Source organism: Harmonia axyridis, chromosome 7 (assembly GCF_914767665.1).
Source record: "Harmonia axyridis chromosome 7, icHarAxyr1.1, whole genome shotgun sequence".
NCBI lineage: Eukaryota > Metazoa > Arthropoda > Insecta > Coleoptera > Coccinellidae > Harmonia > Harmonia axyridis.
In genome coordinates this window covers 16,230,793-16,250,549 of record NC_059507.1, presented here as the reverse complement: position 1 = coordinate 16,250,549, position 19,757 = coordinate 16,230,793, and the positions used below count along the sequence as shown (strand labels likewise).

Here is a 19,757-nt window from a genome sequence, read left to right as displayed (position 1 = left end):
AGAGCATACATTCGTAAAAGTTGCTTGGTTGTGGGTGATGAGAAATTTACCATTGAACAACTGATTTAGACAAAAAACCAGTAAATTATTCAATAGTAGGCGTAGGAGAGTCAAAGGTCCTAGCTGCTCAATACAAGACTGACGTGAGGTTCAGTTCAAGAATTAATGATTATACTAAAAATATTTTGTGTCTCATTATTCCTAAAATAGCACAAAAATTACCAAATGCGTCGTTTGAGGTTTCTCCGCGATCAAGAATAAACGAACTAACTCTAGCGGATCCAAACTACAATTTGCCTCAAGATATAGATATGCTGTTGGGAGTTAGTATTTTTTATTACATTTTAATCATGGAACAAAGGAAAAATAACAACATGCCTATATTACAGAATACACAGCTAGGATGGGTTTTTGGAGGTAATATTCCGTATGTAGAATCAAAGACGAGCAAAACTATTTCTTGCATAACAATTAACGAGTCTTTGGAAAATGCTTTAACTAAATTTTGGACAGTCGAAGAATGCGACAACGAGAGAATTCTTACTAAAAATGAAATTTTTTGTGAAGAACATTTTTTGGATAATGTCAAGCGGACTCCAGAGGGTAGATTCATTGTGGAATTTCCATTTAAGGAAAATGTAATCAATTTAGGACATTCTGACGAGATGGCATTGAATCGGTTTCATGCATTGGAGAGACGTCTAAACAGAGATAAAGTTTTGAAAAATGATTACTGCGACTTTATGAAAGAATACATCGAACTAAGTCATATGCGCAAATTGGAAGTTTTCGATATAAACAAGAAATGTCTAGACGGCTACTTTCTTCCTCATCACGCAGTAATAAAAAACACAAGTATAACCACAAGAACTCGAAATGTCTTCGACGCGTCAGCTAAATCTGACAACGGGATTTCGCTGAATGATGTTCAGTACGTCGGACCTACACTACAAGATGATCTTTTCTCCATATTATTGGGATTCAGACAACATAAATTTGTCTTAAATGCTGATATTTCAAAAATGTATCGCCAAATTCGTATAGACCCTAGCGAGAGAAAATATTTAAGAATTTTTTGGAGAGATAATGATGGAGAACAGATACAATGCTACGAACTGAACACCGTAACGTATGGAACTTCATCTGCACCATACTTAGCTGTGCGTTGTCTTCGGCAAATGGGTATAGAGAATAATGATGAATACCCAATCGCGAGCAAAGTAATTTTAAAAGATTTTTATATTGACGATCTATTAACAGGGTCAGACAGCCTTTCTGAATTACGCGAAATCCAAAGAGACGTCACGAATATATTAAGGTCTGGAGGTTTTCAATTGCGTAAATGGTTATGTAACAACAAGGAATTATTAAAAGAAATTAATGTTGATGAAAATTTATCTTCAGGAATTTTACATTTAGGAAAAGAGGAAAACAATAAAACTTTCGGTATTTATTGGAACGCATTTAATGATAATATACAATATTCAATTAAAGATTTCGAAGTTGTAGAAAGGTTATCGAAACGAATCATTTTGTCTATGACAAGTCAAATCTTCGATCCTTTGGGATTAGTTGGCCCTATCGTAGTTATAGCGAAAATGTTTCTGCAACGTTTATGGCAAGAAAAACTAGATTGGGATCAGCAAGTGTCCAATCATCTTAGTGTCACTTGGAACAATTTCTGTAAAGAATTATTACTATCAAATAATCTTAAAATTCCAAGATATGTTTGTTGCGAAAATTATACAATTATCGAAATACACGCGTTTTCAGATGCATCCGAAAAGGCATACGGTGCATGTATTTACATTTCTTGTAGAGTACAAGATAAGCCTTACAGGACTCAATTACTATGTTCCAAATCCAGAGTTTGTCCGTTGAAACAAATTTCACTGCCTCGCCTAGAATTATGCGCAGCCGAACTTTTAGCTAAATTAATGCGAAAGGTAATTAGGGCTAGTGAAATTACATTTGATCAATGTTTTTATTGGACGGATTCCACTGTGGTACTAGGTTGGATAAACGGATGCCCCAGTCAGTGGAAAACATTTGTCGCGAACCGAGTCTCTAGTATACAAAATTTATCAAAGCCAAGTCAATGGTACCACATTGCTGGCAAACTCAATCCAGCTGATTTATTGTCACGAGGTACAACGGTGACTAATCTTTTAGAATGCGATATTTGGTGGAAAGGTCCACATTTCTTGGCGAACAGAGACAGATCTGAATTTGTACTAGATTTACCATACCGAGAATTGCCTGAAAAAAGAATATTAGTTAATTTTTGTCAAAAAACGAATCAATTGGAACTTCCGTTTACTAAATTCTCAAGATTTAAAAAATTACAGAGAACAATAGCCTACTGTAAAAACGGACTCTTGAATATTAAAAGCTATTCGTGTACCAAATTGAAAATCTCTTAACCATGACCTCAACAATGGAAGTAGATCCCCAATCAAGCAGTACCAAGAGACCATATTCAAAAATGGTGGACCCTGATGACAATACCCCTATATCCGTTGCCAAAAAGTCCCGAGTGGAGCCCGACAAGAACAAGAAGGTAGCAGTTCTAAAATTGATAGCAGAGCTGTACATAAAAATCCACTCTAGTGCTGACTTCAGGGACAATTATGAGAACATAAGTCTCGGCAACCAGATTGCAAGCATAGTGTTCACGGTGTTCGTTATAAACAAACAACGAGCCAACGGAATCACTGGTAATGCAGAAAAGAAAGCACTTGCAATGAAGACATTCACCATAACAACGATGGGCACCACTCACACAGTCGATGTGGCGAAAGCCATACAGTACGGAAAGGACGTGGCAACTTCAGTTGGTTTAGAATTCAAAAAATTTGATCCCAAAGACCCACAAAACTGGTACGGAACCGCGGCACCTTACCTGGACTTTTTCTGTGCCAATAGCCTTAGACTGTCAGAGCTTAGACTTGGCCATTCGAGTATGCCCATTGCAAAGGAGAATGGGACCTCAATAACTACTCCAGTGGCCAAGTACGGACTAGATGGAAGCCACCACGTGCTACTAGAGGGGAGCTCCTATCCTCCTGAAAAGCGAAGCTCTATGGCTCAAAGCGTGGGACCGATGACAGCACTATTGTGCCACATACGAACTGAGGAAAAGTACAGACAAAAATGGACAGACGCCGCCAAAAAGTCCATGATGCAAGTACCGCTAATCGATGAGGTTCTAGAAGTGGTAAAGAACAAGAAAGCTACAGAAGTTAGCACTCTGATAAGGATTCTGGCAGACATAGTCCTGATAACGGGGGCTAGGCAGGCACACAGAATGACGTTTCCCCTTAATATGTTCGTAGGGGTCTACAATGCATTTAAAGTTTTGGAAACTAACTACCAGACAAAAGTGAAAACGACACCAGCGGGACAGGAGATGCCAGTGAGAGATACAGTAAGCCCAGAAGAGGCTTTGGAGGCTTTCAACGTATCAGGGAAAGGTGGATACTTTTGGTATAGAGCTATGTGCGAACTAACCTGGGTGATGGAGGGGAATGTAAGTGAGAATGAGGCAAAACAGATCATTTTCCACAGTATTTTCGGCACTTATAAAGAGGACTTAACCATACTGTCCCAAATAACAGATCAAGGGACATGGAACACACGTGAAGACTTTAGCGAGTGTTTTCAAAAGATGAAAACTTGCGGCAAGAGTACCAAACTAAGACTGATTAAATTTCGATATTACTCCAAACTGAGTGCAGCAAATCAAACTGGACTTTTCGCCTCAAGGTACACCCAAACATGTGCTGTACCAGTATTCAGTGGGAAGCGTACTCAACATTTCTCTGAAGAATTCTTCGAGCAGATTGGTAAGAGGACAGGGCACACAACTGCAGCCAAAACAATCCCACAGCTAATTTCTGCACTAACCGATGTCCTTTCAACTTTAAGAGAAGACTTGATTTCTAACGGAAAAAGAATGAAGATGGGCACTGTGGAATGGAGGGATATGGCCAGCCTATCAATACAGGAAGATGGCGCTCTGGTCAATGTCGACATCGTGGGCACCAACAGATTTTTCTTAGGCTCCAATAATTAATATAAATGTGTCTCCATATCAGTTTCAATATATATTTCAATATACTGTATAAGGTTCATATCAAATATGAAAGACAAGTCAATGAAGACAACCGGAATTTTAACGGTCACAGAACTGTGCTATGCTCATGATATAATAATACTCAAAAACAATCTTTTCCGGATGAATATAGAATGTTAACAATAGGAGATAAAATCAGTACTTCGAGTAAATTATTGGCCCTGAATCCATTTATTGGTACCGACGGTCTAATTAGAGTAGGAGGCAGGTTAGTAAATGCCGATATAGATTTTGCCAAGAAACATCCTATTCTATTGGACACAAGGCATCATGTGACTTTATTATTGCTACAAGAGGAGCATGTGAGACTGATGCATTGTGGACCAAATCAACTTCTATATTCGTTAAGAGAAAAATATTGGCCTATAGCAGGACGCAGACTAGCGCGATCTGTTGTAAAAGGCTGCATTACTTGTCGTAAGGCCCAGCCAATGGGATGCAAATATTTAATGGGAAATCTTCCTTCAGAAAGAGTCAACAAATATATTCCTTTCACAAATGTTGGATTAGATTATGCCGGACCCATTCTCATTAAAGATAGAAAATTACGAGGGGCAAAATTAATAAAAGGGTACATTTGTTTGTTCATTTGTATGAGTACAAAGTGTGTCCACCTAGAGTTGCTTACCGACTTATCATCTGAAGCATTCTTGGCAATGTTCAAGAGATTCATTGGAAGACGAGGTCGACCATCTCATTTATTCTCCGATAATGGGACTTCTTTCATAGGAGCCAATAATGATTTGAAAGGGTTCATAGAAGCTTATTCGACTCCTATAGCTGCTGCACATACTAACGAAAATATAACTTGGCATTTCATTCCCCCTAGGGCCCCTAATTTCGGCGGTCTCTGGGAGTCCAATATAAAACAAGTTAAATATTATTTGAAAAGAATATTGAAAAATACTAGCTTAACGTATGAAGATATGATGACAGTTTTGATACAAATAGAAGGTATACTTAACTCTCGTCCCCTTTGTCCCTTATCATCTGATCCTTCCGATTTTAATCGATGTTTTGATGATTGCCACATGAGTAGACGTATTTCCGAGTTCTCTTCAAGATTTATCGAATAAATTTAGTTTGGTGTATTTTAAACTGCCGAAAGTAATCGATTTTGGTACTGTGATTCATTTTGTCAGGGAAAGTATCCCTCATTGATTTTTGCGATTGTTTTGATTAAATCAATTCAAGTATTTATTATTGTGATTATTCACGACCGCGACCTCGCATCTGTTCGTACAAATCGAACGTATATAAAGTGTGACACACACGTCAAAATATCGTTGCGGTCGAAGAATGAAGAACAGTGAAGAACTAACAATACTTATAAAGGATGAATTTGCCGGTCAAATGGTCGCAATAAGGGAGGAACTTAAGAAGGTGAGAGAAGAAATAAAGCTGTTAGGAGATTCTACAACAAATCGAATAGAAACTTGTGAAAATCGGATCGCTAAGGTCGAATGCGATATTCTAGAGATCAAACGAAGAACTTTGAAGAATAACATCGTCATATTTGGACTGAAACTTGATTCTTCTGATCTATTGCATTCCGTTATCACACAGCTGAATACTTTATTGGGGACTGACTTGCAGAAGGTGGAAATAAACAATATTTATAAACTCGGCAAGAATAAGTCGATCATTAAGGTTGAATTTTTGTCCTTTCTGTCGAAGACGAAGGTGACCAGCAATCGATTTAAACTGAAAGGCTCCCGCATATTCATCAACGACGATCTGTGCAAGGAGGATCGAGACGACCTCAAGCTCTTGAGACAACAGCTCACCTTAGCAAAGACAAGAGACCACAGAGCATACATTCGTAAAAGTTGCTTGGTTGTGGGTGATGAGAAATTTACCATTGAACAACTGATTTAGACAAAAAACCAGTAAATTATTCAATAGTAGGCGTAGGAGAGTCAAAGGTCCTAGCTGCTCAATACAAGACTGACGTGAGGTTCAGTTCAAGAATTAATGATTATACTAAAAATATTTTGTGTCTCATTATTCCTAAAATAGCACAAAAATTACCAAATGCGTCGTTTGAGGTTTCTCCGCGATCAAGAATAAACGAACTAACTCTAGCGGATCCAAACTACAATTTGCCTCAAGATATAGATATGCTGTTGGGAGTTAGTATTTTTTATTACATTTTAATCATGGAACAAAGGAAAAATAACAACATGCCTATATTACAGAATACACAGCTAGGATGGGTTTTTGGAGGTAATATTCCGTATGTAGAATCAAAGACGAGCAAAACTATTTCTTGCATAACAATTAACGAGTCTTTGGAAAATGCTTTAACTAAATTTTGGACAGTCGAAGAATGCGACAACGAGAGAATTCTTACTAAAAATGAAATTTTTTGTGAAGAACATTTTTTGGATAATGTCAAGCGGACTCCAGAGGGTAGATTCATTGTGGAATTTCCATTTAAGGAAAATGTAATCAATTTAGGACATTCTGACGAGATGGCATTGAATCGGTTTCATGCATTGGAGAGACGTCTAAACAGAGATAAAGTTTTGAAAAATGATTACTGCGACTTTATGAAAGAATACATCGAACTAAGTCATATGCGCAAATTGGAAGTTTTCGATATAAACAAGAAATGTCTAGACGGCTACTTTCTTCCTCATCACGCAGTAATAAAAAACACAAGTATAACCACAAGAACTCGAAATGTCTTCGACGCGTCAGCTAAATCTGACAACGGGATTTCGCTGAATGATGTTCAGTACGTCGGACCTACACTACAAGATGATCTTTTCTCCATATTATTGGGATTCAGACAACATAAATTTGTCTTAAATGCTGATATTTCAAAAATGTATCGCCAAATTCGTATAGACCCTAGCGAGAGAAAATATTTAAGAATTTTTTGGAGAGATAATGATGGAGCACAGATACAATGCTACGAACTGAACACCGTAACGTATGGAACTTCATCTGCACCATACTTAGCTGTGCGTTGTCTTCGGCAAATGGGTATAGAGAATAATGATGAATACCCAATCGCGAGCAAAGTAATTTTAAAAGATTTTTATATTGACGATCTATTAACAGGGTCAGACAGCCTTTCTGAATTACGCGAAATCCAAAGAGACGTCACGAATATATTAAGGTCTGGAGGTTTTCAATTGCGTAAATGGTTATGTAACAACAAGGAATTATTAAAAGAAATTAATGTTGATGAAAATTTATCTTCAGGAATTTTACATTTAGGAAAAGAGGAAAACAATAAAACTTTCGGTATTTATTGGAACGCATTTAATGATAATATACAATATTCAATTAAAGATTTCGAAGTTGTAGAAAGGTTATCGAAACGAATCATTTTGTCTATGACAAGTCAAATCTTCGATCCTTTGGGATTAGTTGGCCCTATCGTAGTTATAGCGAAAATGTTTCTGCAACGTTTATGGCAAGAAAAACTAGATTGGGATCAGCAAGTGTCCAATCATCTTAGTGTCACTTGGAACAATTTCTGTAAAGAATTATTACTATCAAATAATCTTAAAATTCCAAGATATGTTTGTTGCGAAAATTATACAATTATCGAAATACACGCGTTTTCAGATGCATCCGAAAAGGCATACGGTGCATGTATTTACATTTCTTGTAGAGTACAAGATAAGCCTTACAGGACTCAATTACTATGTTCCAAATCCAGAGTTTGTCCGTTGAAACAAATTTCACTGCCTCGCCTAGAATTATGCGCAGCCGAACTTTTAGCTAAATTAATGCGAAAGGTAATTAGGGCTAGTGAAATTACATTTGATCAATGTTTTTATTGGACGGATTCCACTGTGGTACTAGGTTGGATAAACGGATGCCCCAGTCAGTGGAAAACATTTGTCGCGAACCGAGTCTCTAGTATACAAAATTTATCAAAGCCAAGTCAATGGTACCACATTGCTGGCAAACTCAATCCAGCTGATTTATTGTCACGAGGTACAACGGTGACTAATCTTTTAGAATGCGATATTTGGTGGAAAGGTCCACATTTCTTGGCGAACAGAGACAGATCTGAATTTGTACTAGATTTACCATACCGAGAATTGCCTGAAAAAAGAATATTAGTTAATTTTTGTCAAAAAACGAATCAATTGGAACTTCCGTTTACTAAATTCTCAAGATTTAAAAAATTACAGAGAACAATAGCCTACTGTAAAAACGGACTCTTGAATATTAAAAGCTATTCGTGTACCAAATTGAAAATCTCTTAACCATGACCTCAACAATGGAAGTAGATCCCCAATCAAGCAGTACCAAGAGACCATATTCAAAAATGGTGGACCCTGATGACAATACCCCTATATCCGTTGCCAAAAAGTCCCGAGTGGAGCCCGACAAGAACAAGAAGGTAGCAGTTCTAAAATTGATAGCAGAGCTGTACATAAAAATCCACTCTAGTGCTGACTTCAGGGACAATTATGAGAACATAAGTCTCGGCAACCAGATTGCAAGCATAGTGTTCACGGTGTTCGTTATAAACAAACAACGAGCCAACGGAATCACTGGTAATGCAGAAAAGAAAGCACTTGCAATGAAGACATTCACCATAACAACGATGGGCACCACTCACACAGTCGATGTGGCGAAAGCCATACAGTACGGAAAGGACGTGGCAACTTCAGTTGGTTTAGAATTCAAAAAATTTGATCCCAAAGACCCACAAAACTGGTACGGAACCGCGGCACCTTACCTGGACTTTTTCTGTGCCAATAGCCTTAGACTGTCAGAGCTTAGACTTGGCCATTCGAGTATGCCCATTGCAAAGGAGAATGGGACCTCAATAACTACTCCAGTGGCCAAGTACGGACTAGATGGAAGCCACCACGTGCTACTAGAGGGGAGCTCCTATCCTCCTGAAAAGCGAAGCTCTATGGCTCAAAGCGTGGGACCGATGACAGCACTATTGTGCCACATACGAACTGAGGAAAAGTACAGACAAAAATGGACAGACGCCGCCAAAAAGTCCATGATGCAAGTACCGCTAATCGATGAGGTTCTAGAAGTGGTAAAGAACAAGAAAGCTACAGAAATTAGCACTCTGATAAGGATTCTGGCAGACATAGTCCTGATAACGGGGGCTAGGCAGGCACACAGAATGACGTTTCCCCTTAATATGTTCGTAGGGGTCTACAATGCATTTAAAGTTTTGGAAACTAACTACCAGACAAAAGTGAAAACGACACCAGCGGGACAGGAGATGCCAGTGAGAGATACAGTAAGCCCAGAAGAGGCTTTGGAGGCTTTCAACGTATCAGGGAAAGGTGGATACTTTTGGTATAGAGCTATGTGCGAACTAACCTGGGTGATGGAGGGGAATGTAAGTGAGAATGAGGCAAAACAGATCATTTTCCACAGTATTTTCGGCACTTATAAAGAGGACTTAACCATACTGTCCCAAATAACAGATCAAGGGACATGGAACACACGTGAAGACTTTAGCGAGTGTTTTCAAAAGATGAAAACTTGCGGCAAGAGTACCAAACTAAGACTGATTAAATTTCGATATTACTCCAAACTGAGTGCAGCAAATCAAACTGGACTTTTCGCCTCAAGGTACACCCAAACATGTGCTGTACCAGTATTCAGTGGGAAGCGTACTCAACATTTCTCTGAAGAATTCTTCGAGCAGATTGGTAAGAGGACAGGGCACACAACTGCAGCCAAAACAATCCCACAGCTAATTTCTGCACTAACCGATGTCCTTTCAACTTTAAGAGAAGACTTGATTTCTAACGGAAAAAGAATGAAGATGGGCACTGTGGAATGGAGGGATATGGCCAGCCTATCAATACAGGAAGATGGCGCTCTGGTCAATGTCGACATCGTGGGCACCAACAGATTTTTCTTAGGCTCCAATAATTAATATAAATGTGTCTCCATATCAGTTTCAATATATATTTCAATATACTGTATAAGGTTCATATCAAATATGAAAGACAAGTCAATGAAGACAACCGGAATTTTAACGGTCACAGAACTGTGCTATGCTCATGATATAATAATACTCAAAAACAATCTTTTCCGGATGAATATAGAATGTTAACAATAGGAGATAAAATCAGTACTTCGAGTAAATTATTGGCCCTGAATCCATTTATTGGTACCGACGGTCTAATTAGAGTAGGAGGCAGGTTAGTAAATGCCGATATAGATTTTGCCAAGAAACATCCTATTCTATTGGACACAAGGCATCATGTGACTTTATTATTGCTACAAGAGGAGCATGTGAGACTGATGCATTGTGGACCAAATCAACTTCTATATTCGTTAAGAGAAAAATATTGGCCTATAGCAGGACGCAGACTAGCGCGATCTGTTGTAAAAGGCTGCATTACTTGTCGTAAGGCCCAGCCAATGGGATGCAAATATTTAATGGGAAATCTTCCTTCAGAAAGAGTCAACAAATATATTCCTTTCACAAATGTTGGATTAGATTATGCCGGACCCATTCTCATTAAAGATAGAAAATTACGAGGGGCAAAATTAATAAAAGGGTACATTTGTTTGTTCATTTGTATGAGTACAAAGTGTGTCCACCTAGAGTTGCTTACCGACTTATCATCTGAAGCATTCTTGGCAATGTTCAAGAGATTCATTGGAAGACGAGGTCGACCATCTCATTTATTCTCCGATAATGGGACTTCTTTCATAGGAGCCAATAATGATTTGAAAGGGTTCATAGAAGCTTATTCGACTCCTATAGCTGCTGCACATACTAACGAAAATATAACTTGGCATTTCATTCCCCCTAGGGCCCCTAATTTCGGCGGTCTCTGGGAGTCCAATATAAAACAAGTTAAATATTATTTGAAAAGAATATTGAAAAATACTAGCTTAACGTATGAAGATATGATGACAGTTTTGATACAAATAGAAGGTATACTTAACTCTCGTCCCCTTTGTCCCTTATCATCTGATCCTTCCGATTTTAATCGATGTTTTGATGATTGCCACATGAGTAGACGTATTTCCGAGTTCTCTTCAAGATTTATCGAATAAATTTAGTTTGGTGTATTTTAAACTGCCGAAAGTAATCGATTTTGGTACTGTGATTCATTTTGTCAGGGAAAGTATCCCTCATTGATTTTTGCGATTGTTTTGATTAAATCAATTCAAGTATTTATTATTGTGATTATTCACGACCGCGACCTCGCATCTGTTCGTACAAATCGAACGTATATAAAGTGTGACACACACGTCAAAATATCGTTGCGGTCGAAGAATGAAGAACAGTGAAGAACTAACAATACTTATAAAGGATGAATTTGCCGGTCAAATGGTCGCAATAAGGGAGGAACTTAAGAAGGTGAGAGAAGAAATAAAGCTGTTAGGAGATTCTACAACAAATCGAATAGAAACTTGTGAAAATCGGATCGCTAAGGTCGAATGCGATATTCTAGAGATCAAACGAAGAACTTTGAAGAATAACATCGTCATATTTGGACTGAAACTTGATTCTTCTGATCTATTGCATTCCGTTATCACACAGCTGAATACTTTATTGGGGACTGACTTGCAGAAGGTGGAAATAAACAATATTTATAAACTCGGCAAGAATAAGTCGATCATTAAGGTTGAATTTTTGTCCTTTCTGTCGAAGACGAAGGTGACCAGCAATCGATTTAAACTGAAAGGCTCCCGCATATTCATCAACGACGATCTGTGCAAGGAGGATCGAGACGACCTCAAGCTCTTGAGACAACAGCTCACCTTAGCAAAGACAAGAGACCACAGAGCATACATTCGTAAAAGTTGCTTGGTTGTGGGTGATGAGAAATTTACCATTGAACAACTGATTTAGACAAAAAACCAGTAAATTATTCAATAGTAGGCGTAGGAGAGTCAAAGGTCCTAGCTGCTCAATACAAGACTGACGTGAGGTTCAGTTCAAGAATTAATGATTATACTAAAAATATTTTGTGTCTCATTATTCCTAAAATAGCACAAAAATTACCAAATGCGTCGTTTGAGGTTTCTCCGCGATCAAGAATAAACGAACTAACTCTAGCGGATCCAAACTACAATTTGCCTCAAGATATAGATATGCTGTTGGGAGTTAGTATTTTTTATTACATTTTAATCATGGAACAAAGGAAAAATAACAACATGCCTATATTACAGAATACACAGCTAGGATGGGTTTTTGGAGGTAATATTCCGTATGTAGAATCAAAGACGAGCAAAACTATTTCTTGCATAACAATTAACGAGTCTTTGGAAAATGCTTTAACTAAATTTTGGACAGTCGAAGAATGCGACAACGAGAGAATTCTTACTAAAAATGAAATTTTTTGTGAAGAACATTTTTTGGATAATGTCAAGCGGACTCCAGAGGGTAGATTCATTGTGGAATTTCCATTTAAGGAAAATGTAATCAATTTAGGACATTCTGACGAGATGGCATTGAATCGGTTTCATGCATTGGAGAGACGTCTAAACAGAGATAAAGTTTTGAAAAATGATTACTGCGACTTTATGAAAGAATACATCGAACTAAGTCATATGCGCAAATTGGAAGTTTTCGATATAAACAAGAAATGTCTAGACGGCTACTTTCTTCCTCATCACGCAGTAATAAAAAACACAAGTATAACCACAAGAACTCGAAATGTCTTCGACGCGTCAGCTAAATCTGACAACGGGATTTCGCTGAATGATGTTCAGTACGTCGGACCTACACTACAAGATGATCTTTTCTCCATATTATTGGGATTCAGACAACATAAATTTGTCTTAAATGCTGATATTTCAAAAATGTATCGCCAAATTCGTATAGACCCTAGCGAGAGAAAATATTTAAGAATTTTTTGGAGAGATAATGATGGAGAACAGATACAATGCTACGAACTGAACACCGTAACGTATGGAACTTCATCTGCACCATACTTAGCTGTGCGTTGTCTTCGGCAAATGGGTATAGAGAATAATGATGAATACCCAATCGCGAGCAAAGTAATTTTAAAAGATTTTTATATTGACGATCTATTAACAGGGTCAGACAGCCTTTCTGAATTACGCGAAATCCAAAGAGACGTCACGAATATATTAAGGTCTGGAGGTTTTCAATTGCGTAAATGGTTATGTAACAACAAGGAATTATTAAAAGAAATTAATGTTGATGAAAATTTATCTTCAGGAATTTTACATTTAGGAAAAGAGGAAAACAATAAAACTTTCGGTATTTATTGGAACGCATTTAATGATAATATACAATATTCAATTAAAGATTTCGAAGTTGTAGAAAGGTTATCGAAACGAATCATTTTGTCTATGACAAGTCAAATCTTCGATCCTTTGGGATTAGTTGGCCCTATCGTAGTTATAGCGAAAATGTTTCTGCAACGTTTATGGCAAGAAAAACTAGATTGGGATCAGCAAGTGTCCAATCATCTTAGTGTCACTTGGAACAATTTCTGTAAAGAATTATTACTATCAAATAATCTTAAAATTCCAAGATATGTTTGTTGCGAAAATTATACAATTATCGAAATACACGCGTTTTCAGATGCATCCGAAAAGGCATACGGTGCATGTATTTACATTTCTTGTAGAGTACAAGATAAGCCTTACAGGACTCAATTACTATGTTCCAAATCCAGAGTTTGTCCGTTGAAACAAATTTCACTGCCTCGCCTAGAATTATGCGCAGCCGAACTTTTAGCTAAATTAATGCGAAAGGTAATTAGGGCTAGTGAAATTACATTTGATCAATGTTTTTATTGGACGGATTCCACTGTGGTACTAGGTTGGATAAACGGATGCCCCAGTCAGTGGAAAACATTTGTCGCGAACCGAGTCTCTAGTATACAAAATTTATCAAAGCCAAGTCAATGGTACCACATTGCTGGCAAACTCAATCCAGCTGATTTATTGTCACGAGGTACAACGGTGACTAATCTTTTAGAATGCGATATTTGGTGGAAAGGTCCACATTTCTTGGCGAACAGAGACAGATCTGAATTTGTACTAGATTTACCATACCGAGAATTGCCTGAAAAAAGAATATTAGTTAATTTTTGTCAAAAAACGAATCAATTGGAACTTCCGTTTACTAAATTCTCAAGATTTAAAAAATTACAGAGAACAATAGCCTACTGTAAAAACGGACTCTTGAATATTAAAAGCTATTCGTGTACCAAATTGAAAATCTCTTAACCATGACCTCAACAATGGAAGTAGATCCCCAATCAAGCAGTACCAAGAGACCATATTCAAAAATGGTGGACCCTGATGACAATACCCCTATATCCGTTGCCAAAAAGTCCCGAGTGGAGCCCGACAAGAACAAGAAGGTAGCAGTTCTAAAATTGATAGCAGAGCTGTACATAAAAATCCACTCTAGTGCTGACTTCAGGGACAATTATGAGAACATAAGTCTCGGCAACCAGATTGCAAGCATAGTGTTCACGGTGTTCGTTATAAACAAACAACGAGCCAACGGAATCACTGGTAATGCAGAAAAGAAAGCACTTGCAATGAAGACATTCACCATAACAACGATGGGCACCACTCACACAGTCGATGTGGCGAAAGCCATACAGTACGGAAAGGACGTGGCAACTTCAGTTGGTTTAGAATTCAAAAAATTTGATCCCAAAGACCCACAAAACTGGTACGGAACCGCGGCACCTTACCTGGACTTTTTCTGTGCCAATAGCCTTAGACTGTCAGAGCTTAGACTTGGCCATTCGAGTATGCCCATTGCAAAGGAGAATGGGACCTCAATAACTACTCCAGTGGCCAAGTACGGACTAGATGGAAGCCACCACGTGCTACTAGAGGGGAGCTCCTATCCTCCTGAAAAGCGAAGCTCTATGGCTCAAAGCGTGGGACCGATGACAGCACTATTGTGCCACATACGAACTGAGGAAAAGTACAGACAAAAATGGACAGACGCCGCCAAAAAGTCCATGATGCAAGTACCGCTAATCGATGAGGTTCTAGAAGTGGTAAAGAACAAGAAAGCTACAGAAGTTAGCACTCTGATAAGGATTCTGGCAGACATAGTCCTGATAACGGGGGCTAGGCAGGCACACAGAATGACGTTTCCCCTTAATATGTTCGTAGGGGTCTACAATGCATTTAAAGTTTTGGAAACTAACTACCAGACAAAAGTGAAAACGACACCAGCGGGACAGGAGATGCCAGTGAGAGATACAGTAAGCCCAGAAGAGGCTTTGGAGGCTTTCAACGTATCAGGGAAAGGTGGATACTTTTGGTATAGAGCTATGTGCGAACTAACCTGGGTGATGGAGGGGAATGTAAGTGAGAATGAGGCAAAACAGATCATTTTCCACAGTATTTTCGGCACTTATAAAGAGGACTTAACCATACTGTCCCAAATAACAGATCAAGGGACATGGAACACACGTGAAGACTTTAGCGAGTGTTTTCAAAAGATGAAAACTTGCGGCAAGAGTACCAAACTAAGACTGATTAAATTTCGATATTACTCCAAACTGAGTGCAGCAAATCAAACTGGACTTTTCGCCTCAAGGTACACCCAAACATGTGCTGTACCAGTATTCAGTGGGAAGCGTACTCAACATTTCTCTGAAGAATTCTTCGAGCAGATTGGTAAGAGGACAGGGCACACAACTGCAGCCAAAACAATCCCACAGCTAATTTCTGCACTAACCGATGTCCTTTCAACTTTAAGAGAAGACTTGATTTCTAACGGAAAAAGAATGAAGATGGGCACTGTGGAATGGAGGGATATGGCCAGCCTATCAATACAGGAAGATGGCGCTCTGGTCAATGTCGACATCGTGGGCACCAACAGATTTTTCTTAGGCTCCAATAATTAATATAAATGTGTCTCCATATCAGTTTCAATATATATTTCAATATACTGTATAAGGTTCATATCAAATATGAAAGACAAGTCAATGAAGACAACCGGAATTTTAACGGTCACAGAACTGTGCTATGCTCATGATATAATAATACTCAAAAACAATCTTTTCCGGATGAATATAGAATGTTAACAATAGGAGATAAAATCAGTACTTCGAGTAAATTATTGGCCCTGAATCCATTTATTGGTACCGACGGTCTAATTAGAGTAGGAGGCAGGTTAGTAAATGCCGATATAGATTTTGCCAAGAAACATCCTATTCTATTGGACACAAGGCATCATGTGACTTTATTATTGCTACAAGAGGAGCATGTGAGACTGATGCATTGTGGACCAAATCAACTTCTATATTCGTTAAGAGAAAAATATTGGCCTATAGCAGGACGCAGACTAGCGCGATCTGTTGTAAAAGGCTGCATTACTTGTCGTAAGGCCCAGCCAATGGGATGCAAATATTTAATGGGAAATCTTCCTTCAGAAAGAGTCAACAAATATATTCCTTTCACAAATGTTGGATTAGATTATGCCGGACCCATTCTCATTAAAGATAGAAAATTACGAGGGGCAAAATTAATAAAAGGGTACATTTGTTTGTTCATTTGTATGAGTACAAAGTGTGTCCACCTAGAGTTGCTTACCGACTTATCATCTGAAGCATTCTTGGCAATGTTCAAGAGATTCATTGGAAGACGAGGTCGACCATCTCATTTATTCTCCGATAATGGGACTTCTTTCATAGGAGCCAATAATGATTTGAAAGGGTTCATAGAAGCTTATTCGACTCCTATAGCTGCTGCACATACTAACGAAAATATAACTTGGCATTTCATTCCCCCTAGGGCCCCTAATTTCGGCGGTCTCTGGGAGTCCAATATAAAACAAGTTAAATATTATTTGAAAAGAATATTGAAAAATACTAGCTTAACGTATGAAGATATGATGACAGTTTTGATACAAATAGAAGGTATACTTAACTCTCGTCCCCTTTGTCCCTTATCATCTGATCCTTCCGATTTTAATCGATGTTTTGATGATTGCCACATGAGTAGACGTATTTCCGAGTTCTCTTCAAGATTTATCGAATAAATTTAGTTTGGTGTATTTTAAACTGCCGAAAGTAATCGATTTTGGTACTGTGATTCATTTTGTCAGGGAAAGTATCCCTCATTGATTTTTGCGATTGTTTTGATTAAATCAATTCAAGTATTTATTATTGTGATTATTCACGACCGCGACCTCGCATCTGTTCGTACAAATCGAACGTATATAAAGTGTGACACACACGTCAAAATATCGTTGCGGTCGAAGAATGAAGAACAGTGAAGAACTAACAATACTTATAAAGGATGAATTTGCCGGTCAAATGGTCGCAATAAGGGAGGAACTTAAGAAGGTGAGAGAAGAAATAAAGCTGTTAGGAGATTCTACAACAAATCGAATAGAAACTTGTGAAAATCGGATCGCTAAGGTCGAATGCGATATTCTAGAGATCAAACGAAGAACTTTGAAGAATAACATCGTCATATTTGGACTGAAACTTGATTCTTCTGATCTATTGCATTCCGTTATCACACAGCTGAATACTTTATTGGGGACTGACTTGCAGAAGGTGGAAATAAACAATATTTATAAACTCGGCAAGAATAAGTCGATCATTAAGGTTGAATTTTTGTCCTTTCTGTCGAAGACGAAGGTGACCAGCAATCGATTTAAACTGAAAGGCTCCCGCATATTCATCAACGACGATCTGTGCAAGGAGGATCGAGACGACCTCAAGCTCTTGAGACAACAGCTCACCTTAGCAAAGACAAGAGACCACAGAGCATACATTCGTAAAAGTTGCTTGGTTGTGGGTGATGAGAAATTTACCATTGAACAACTGATTTAGACAAAAAACCAGTAAATTATTCAATAGTAGGCGTAGGAGAGTCAAAGGTCCTAGCTGCTCAATACAAGACTGACGTGAGGTTCAGTTCAAGAATTAATGATTATACTAAAAATATTTTGTGTCTCATTATTCCTAAAATAGCACAAAAATTACCAAATGCGTCGTTTGAGGTTTCTCCGCGATCAAGAATAAACGAACTAACTCTAGCGGATCCAAACTACAATTTGCCTCAAGATATAGATATGCTGTTGGGAGTTAGTATTTTTTATTACATTTTAATCATGGAACAAAGGAAAAATAACAACATGCCTATATTACAGAATACACAGCTAGGATGGGTTTTTGGAGGTAATATTCCGTATGTAGAATCAAAGACGAGCAAAACTATTTCTTGCATAACAATTAACGAGTCTTTGGAAAATGCTTTAACTAAATTTTGGACAGTCGAAGAATGCGACAACGAGAGAATTCTTACTAAAAATGAAATTTTTTGTGAAGAACATTTTTTGGATAATGTCAAGCGGACTCCAGAGGGTAGATTCATTGTGGAATTTCCATTTAAGGAAAATGTAATCAATTTAGGACATTCTGACGAGATGGCATTGAATCGGTTTCATGCATTGGAGAGACGTCTAAACAGAGATAAAGTTTTGAAAAATGATTACTGCGACTTTATGAAAGAATACATCGAACTAAGTCATATGCGCAAATTGGAAGTTTTCGATATAAACAAGAAATGTCTAGACGGCTACTTTCTTCCTCATCACGCAGTAATAAAAAACACAAGTATAACCACAAGAACTCGAAATGTCTTCGACGCGTCAGCTAAATCTGACAACGGGATTTCGCTGAATGATGTTCAGTACGTCGGACCTACACTACAAGATGATCTTTTCTCCATATTATTGGGATTCAGACAACATAAATTGTCTAGGGGTCTATTTTGGGCCCCCTTCTATACGTAATATATGTGAGCCAGTTCTCTCGCTGTTTTCTATCGTGTTTATTTCATTATTATGCTGATGATACTCAGATGTATTTGTCCTTTTCTCCATCAGAGTCTGATCAGGCAGTGGCGGCAATCAATTATGACCTCTCTTCCATCTCAGAATTTTCTAAGAAGCATTGCCTGAGGTTGAATATTTCTAAGTCTGCGATTATGGTATTTGGTGGTGGGCGATCTGACTTTGAGGATAATTATAGGAATTGCATAGTTGTCGATGGCGAACAAATTATGTTCCAGAAAAATATAAAGAGTTTGGGGCTCGTGATTGACCAAGACTTGAGATTCACGGATCATATAAATAAAAAATTACGAAGTGCATATATAAGTCTAAAATTAATTTATCAAAATAGGACTGTTTTGTCGCGTCCACTTAAGTCTATGCTATGTGATTCTTTGGTATTATCACAGCTTAACTACTGTGACACGATATATGGCCCATGTTTGACCAAAAGTGATGCTGTACGTGTGCAAAGGTTGCAGAATTCATGTTTAAGACTGATTTTTGGTGTGAGAAAATTCGATCATATTAGTCATTATCTTAGGACAAATGGATGGTTGAACATGAGCGAGCGCAGATATTTGCATACAATCTGTTTTTTTCGGGAAATTCTCAAAACTAAAATTCCACTTTATCTTTATAATAAAATAACTTTCAGATCTGAAGTTCATTGTACGATCAAGAGGTAGACTATCGATACCGAAACATTCCCTGCGGCTGTTCGAGCGGTCCTTCTCATATCAAATTGTTAATCTTTTGAACAAACTGCCTTTTGACATTTTGGAGATTGGTTCACGGAGACGTTTCAGAGTAAAGATTTTTGAAACCTCATTTCGTCCCCGCAATCTTTTA

The 19,757-nt window shown here is 38.0% G+C and overlaps 7 protein-coding genes across 7 annotated transcripts; all 7 read left to right on the top strand.

The window, feature by feature from the left end:
- Positions 1-350: 350 nt before the first annotated feature.
- On the top strand, positions 351-2,423 carry LOC123684610. The gene has a single exon (XM_045623929.1). The coding sequence runs from the start codon at positions 351-353 to the stop codon at positions 2,421-2,423; it is 2,073 nt and encodes a 690-aa protein (XP_045479885.1).
- Positions 2,424-4,248: 1,825 nt separating this feature from the next.
- On the top strand, positions 4,249-5,211 carry LOC123684609. The gene has a single exon (XM_045623928.1). The coding sequence runs from the start codon at positions 4,249-4,251 to the stop codon at positions 5,209-5,211; it is 963 nt and encodes a 320-aa protein (XP_045479884.1).
- A 1,083-nt stretch (positions 5,212-6,294) lies between these two features.
- On the top strand, positions 6,295-8,367 carry LOC123684608. The gene has a single exon (XM_045623927.1). It carries the CDS (start codon positions 6,295-6,297, stop codon positions 8,365-8,367), a length of 2,073 nt encoding a protein of 690 aa, XP_045479883.1.
- A 1,825-nt stretch (positions 8,368-10,192) lies between these two features.
- On the top strand, positions 10,193-11,155 carry LOC123684607. The gene has a single exon (XM_045623926.1). It carries the CDS (start codon positions 10,193-10,195, stop codon positions 11,153-11,155), a length of 963 nt encoding a protein of 320 aa, XP_045479882.1.
- Positions 11,156-12,238: 1,083 nt separating this feature from the next.
- On the top strand, positions 12,239-14,311 carry LOC123684604. The gene has a single exon (XM_045623922.1). It carries the CDS (start codon positions 12,239-12,241, stop codon positions 14,309-14,311), a length of 2,073 nt encoding a protein of 690 aa, XP_045479878.1.
- A 1,825-nt stretch (positions 14,312-16,136) lies between these two features.
- Positions 16,137-17,099, top strand: LOC123684603. Its single transcript, XM_045623921.1, has one exon. It carries the CDS (start codon positions 16,137-16,139, stop codon positions 17,097-17,099), a length of 963 nt encoding a protein of 320 aa, XP_045479877.1.
- Positions 17,100-18,182: 1,083 nt separating this feature from the next.
- LOC123684602 lies at positions 18,183-18,866 on the top strand. The gene has a single exon (XM_045623920.1). It carries the CDS (start codon positions 18,183-18,185, stop codon positions 18,864-18,866), a length of 684 nt encoding a protein of 227 aa, XP_045479876.1.
- The last annotated feature ends 891 nt before the right edge of the window (positions 18,867-19,757 follow it).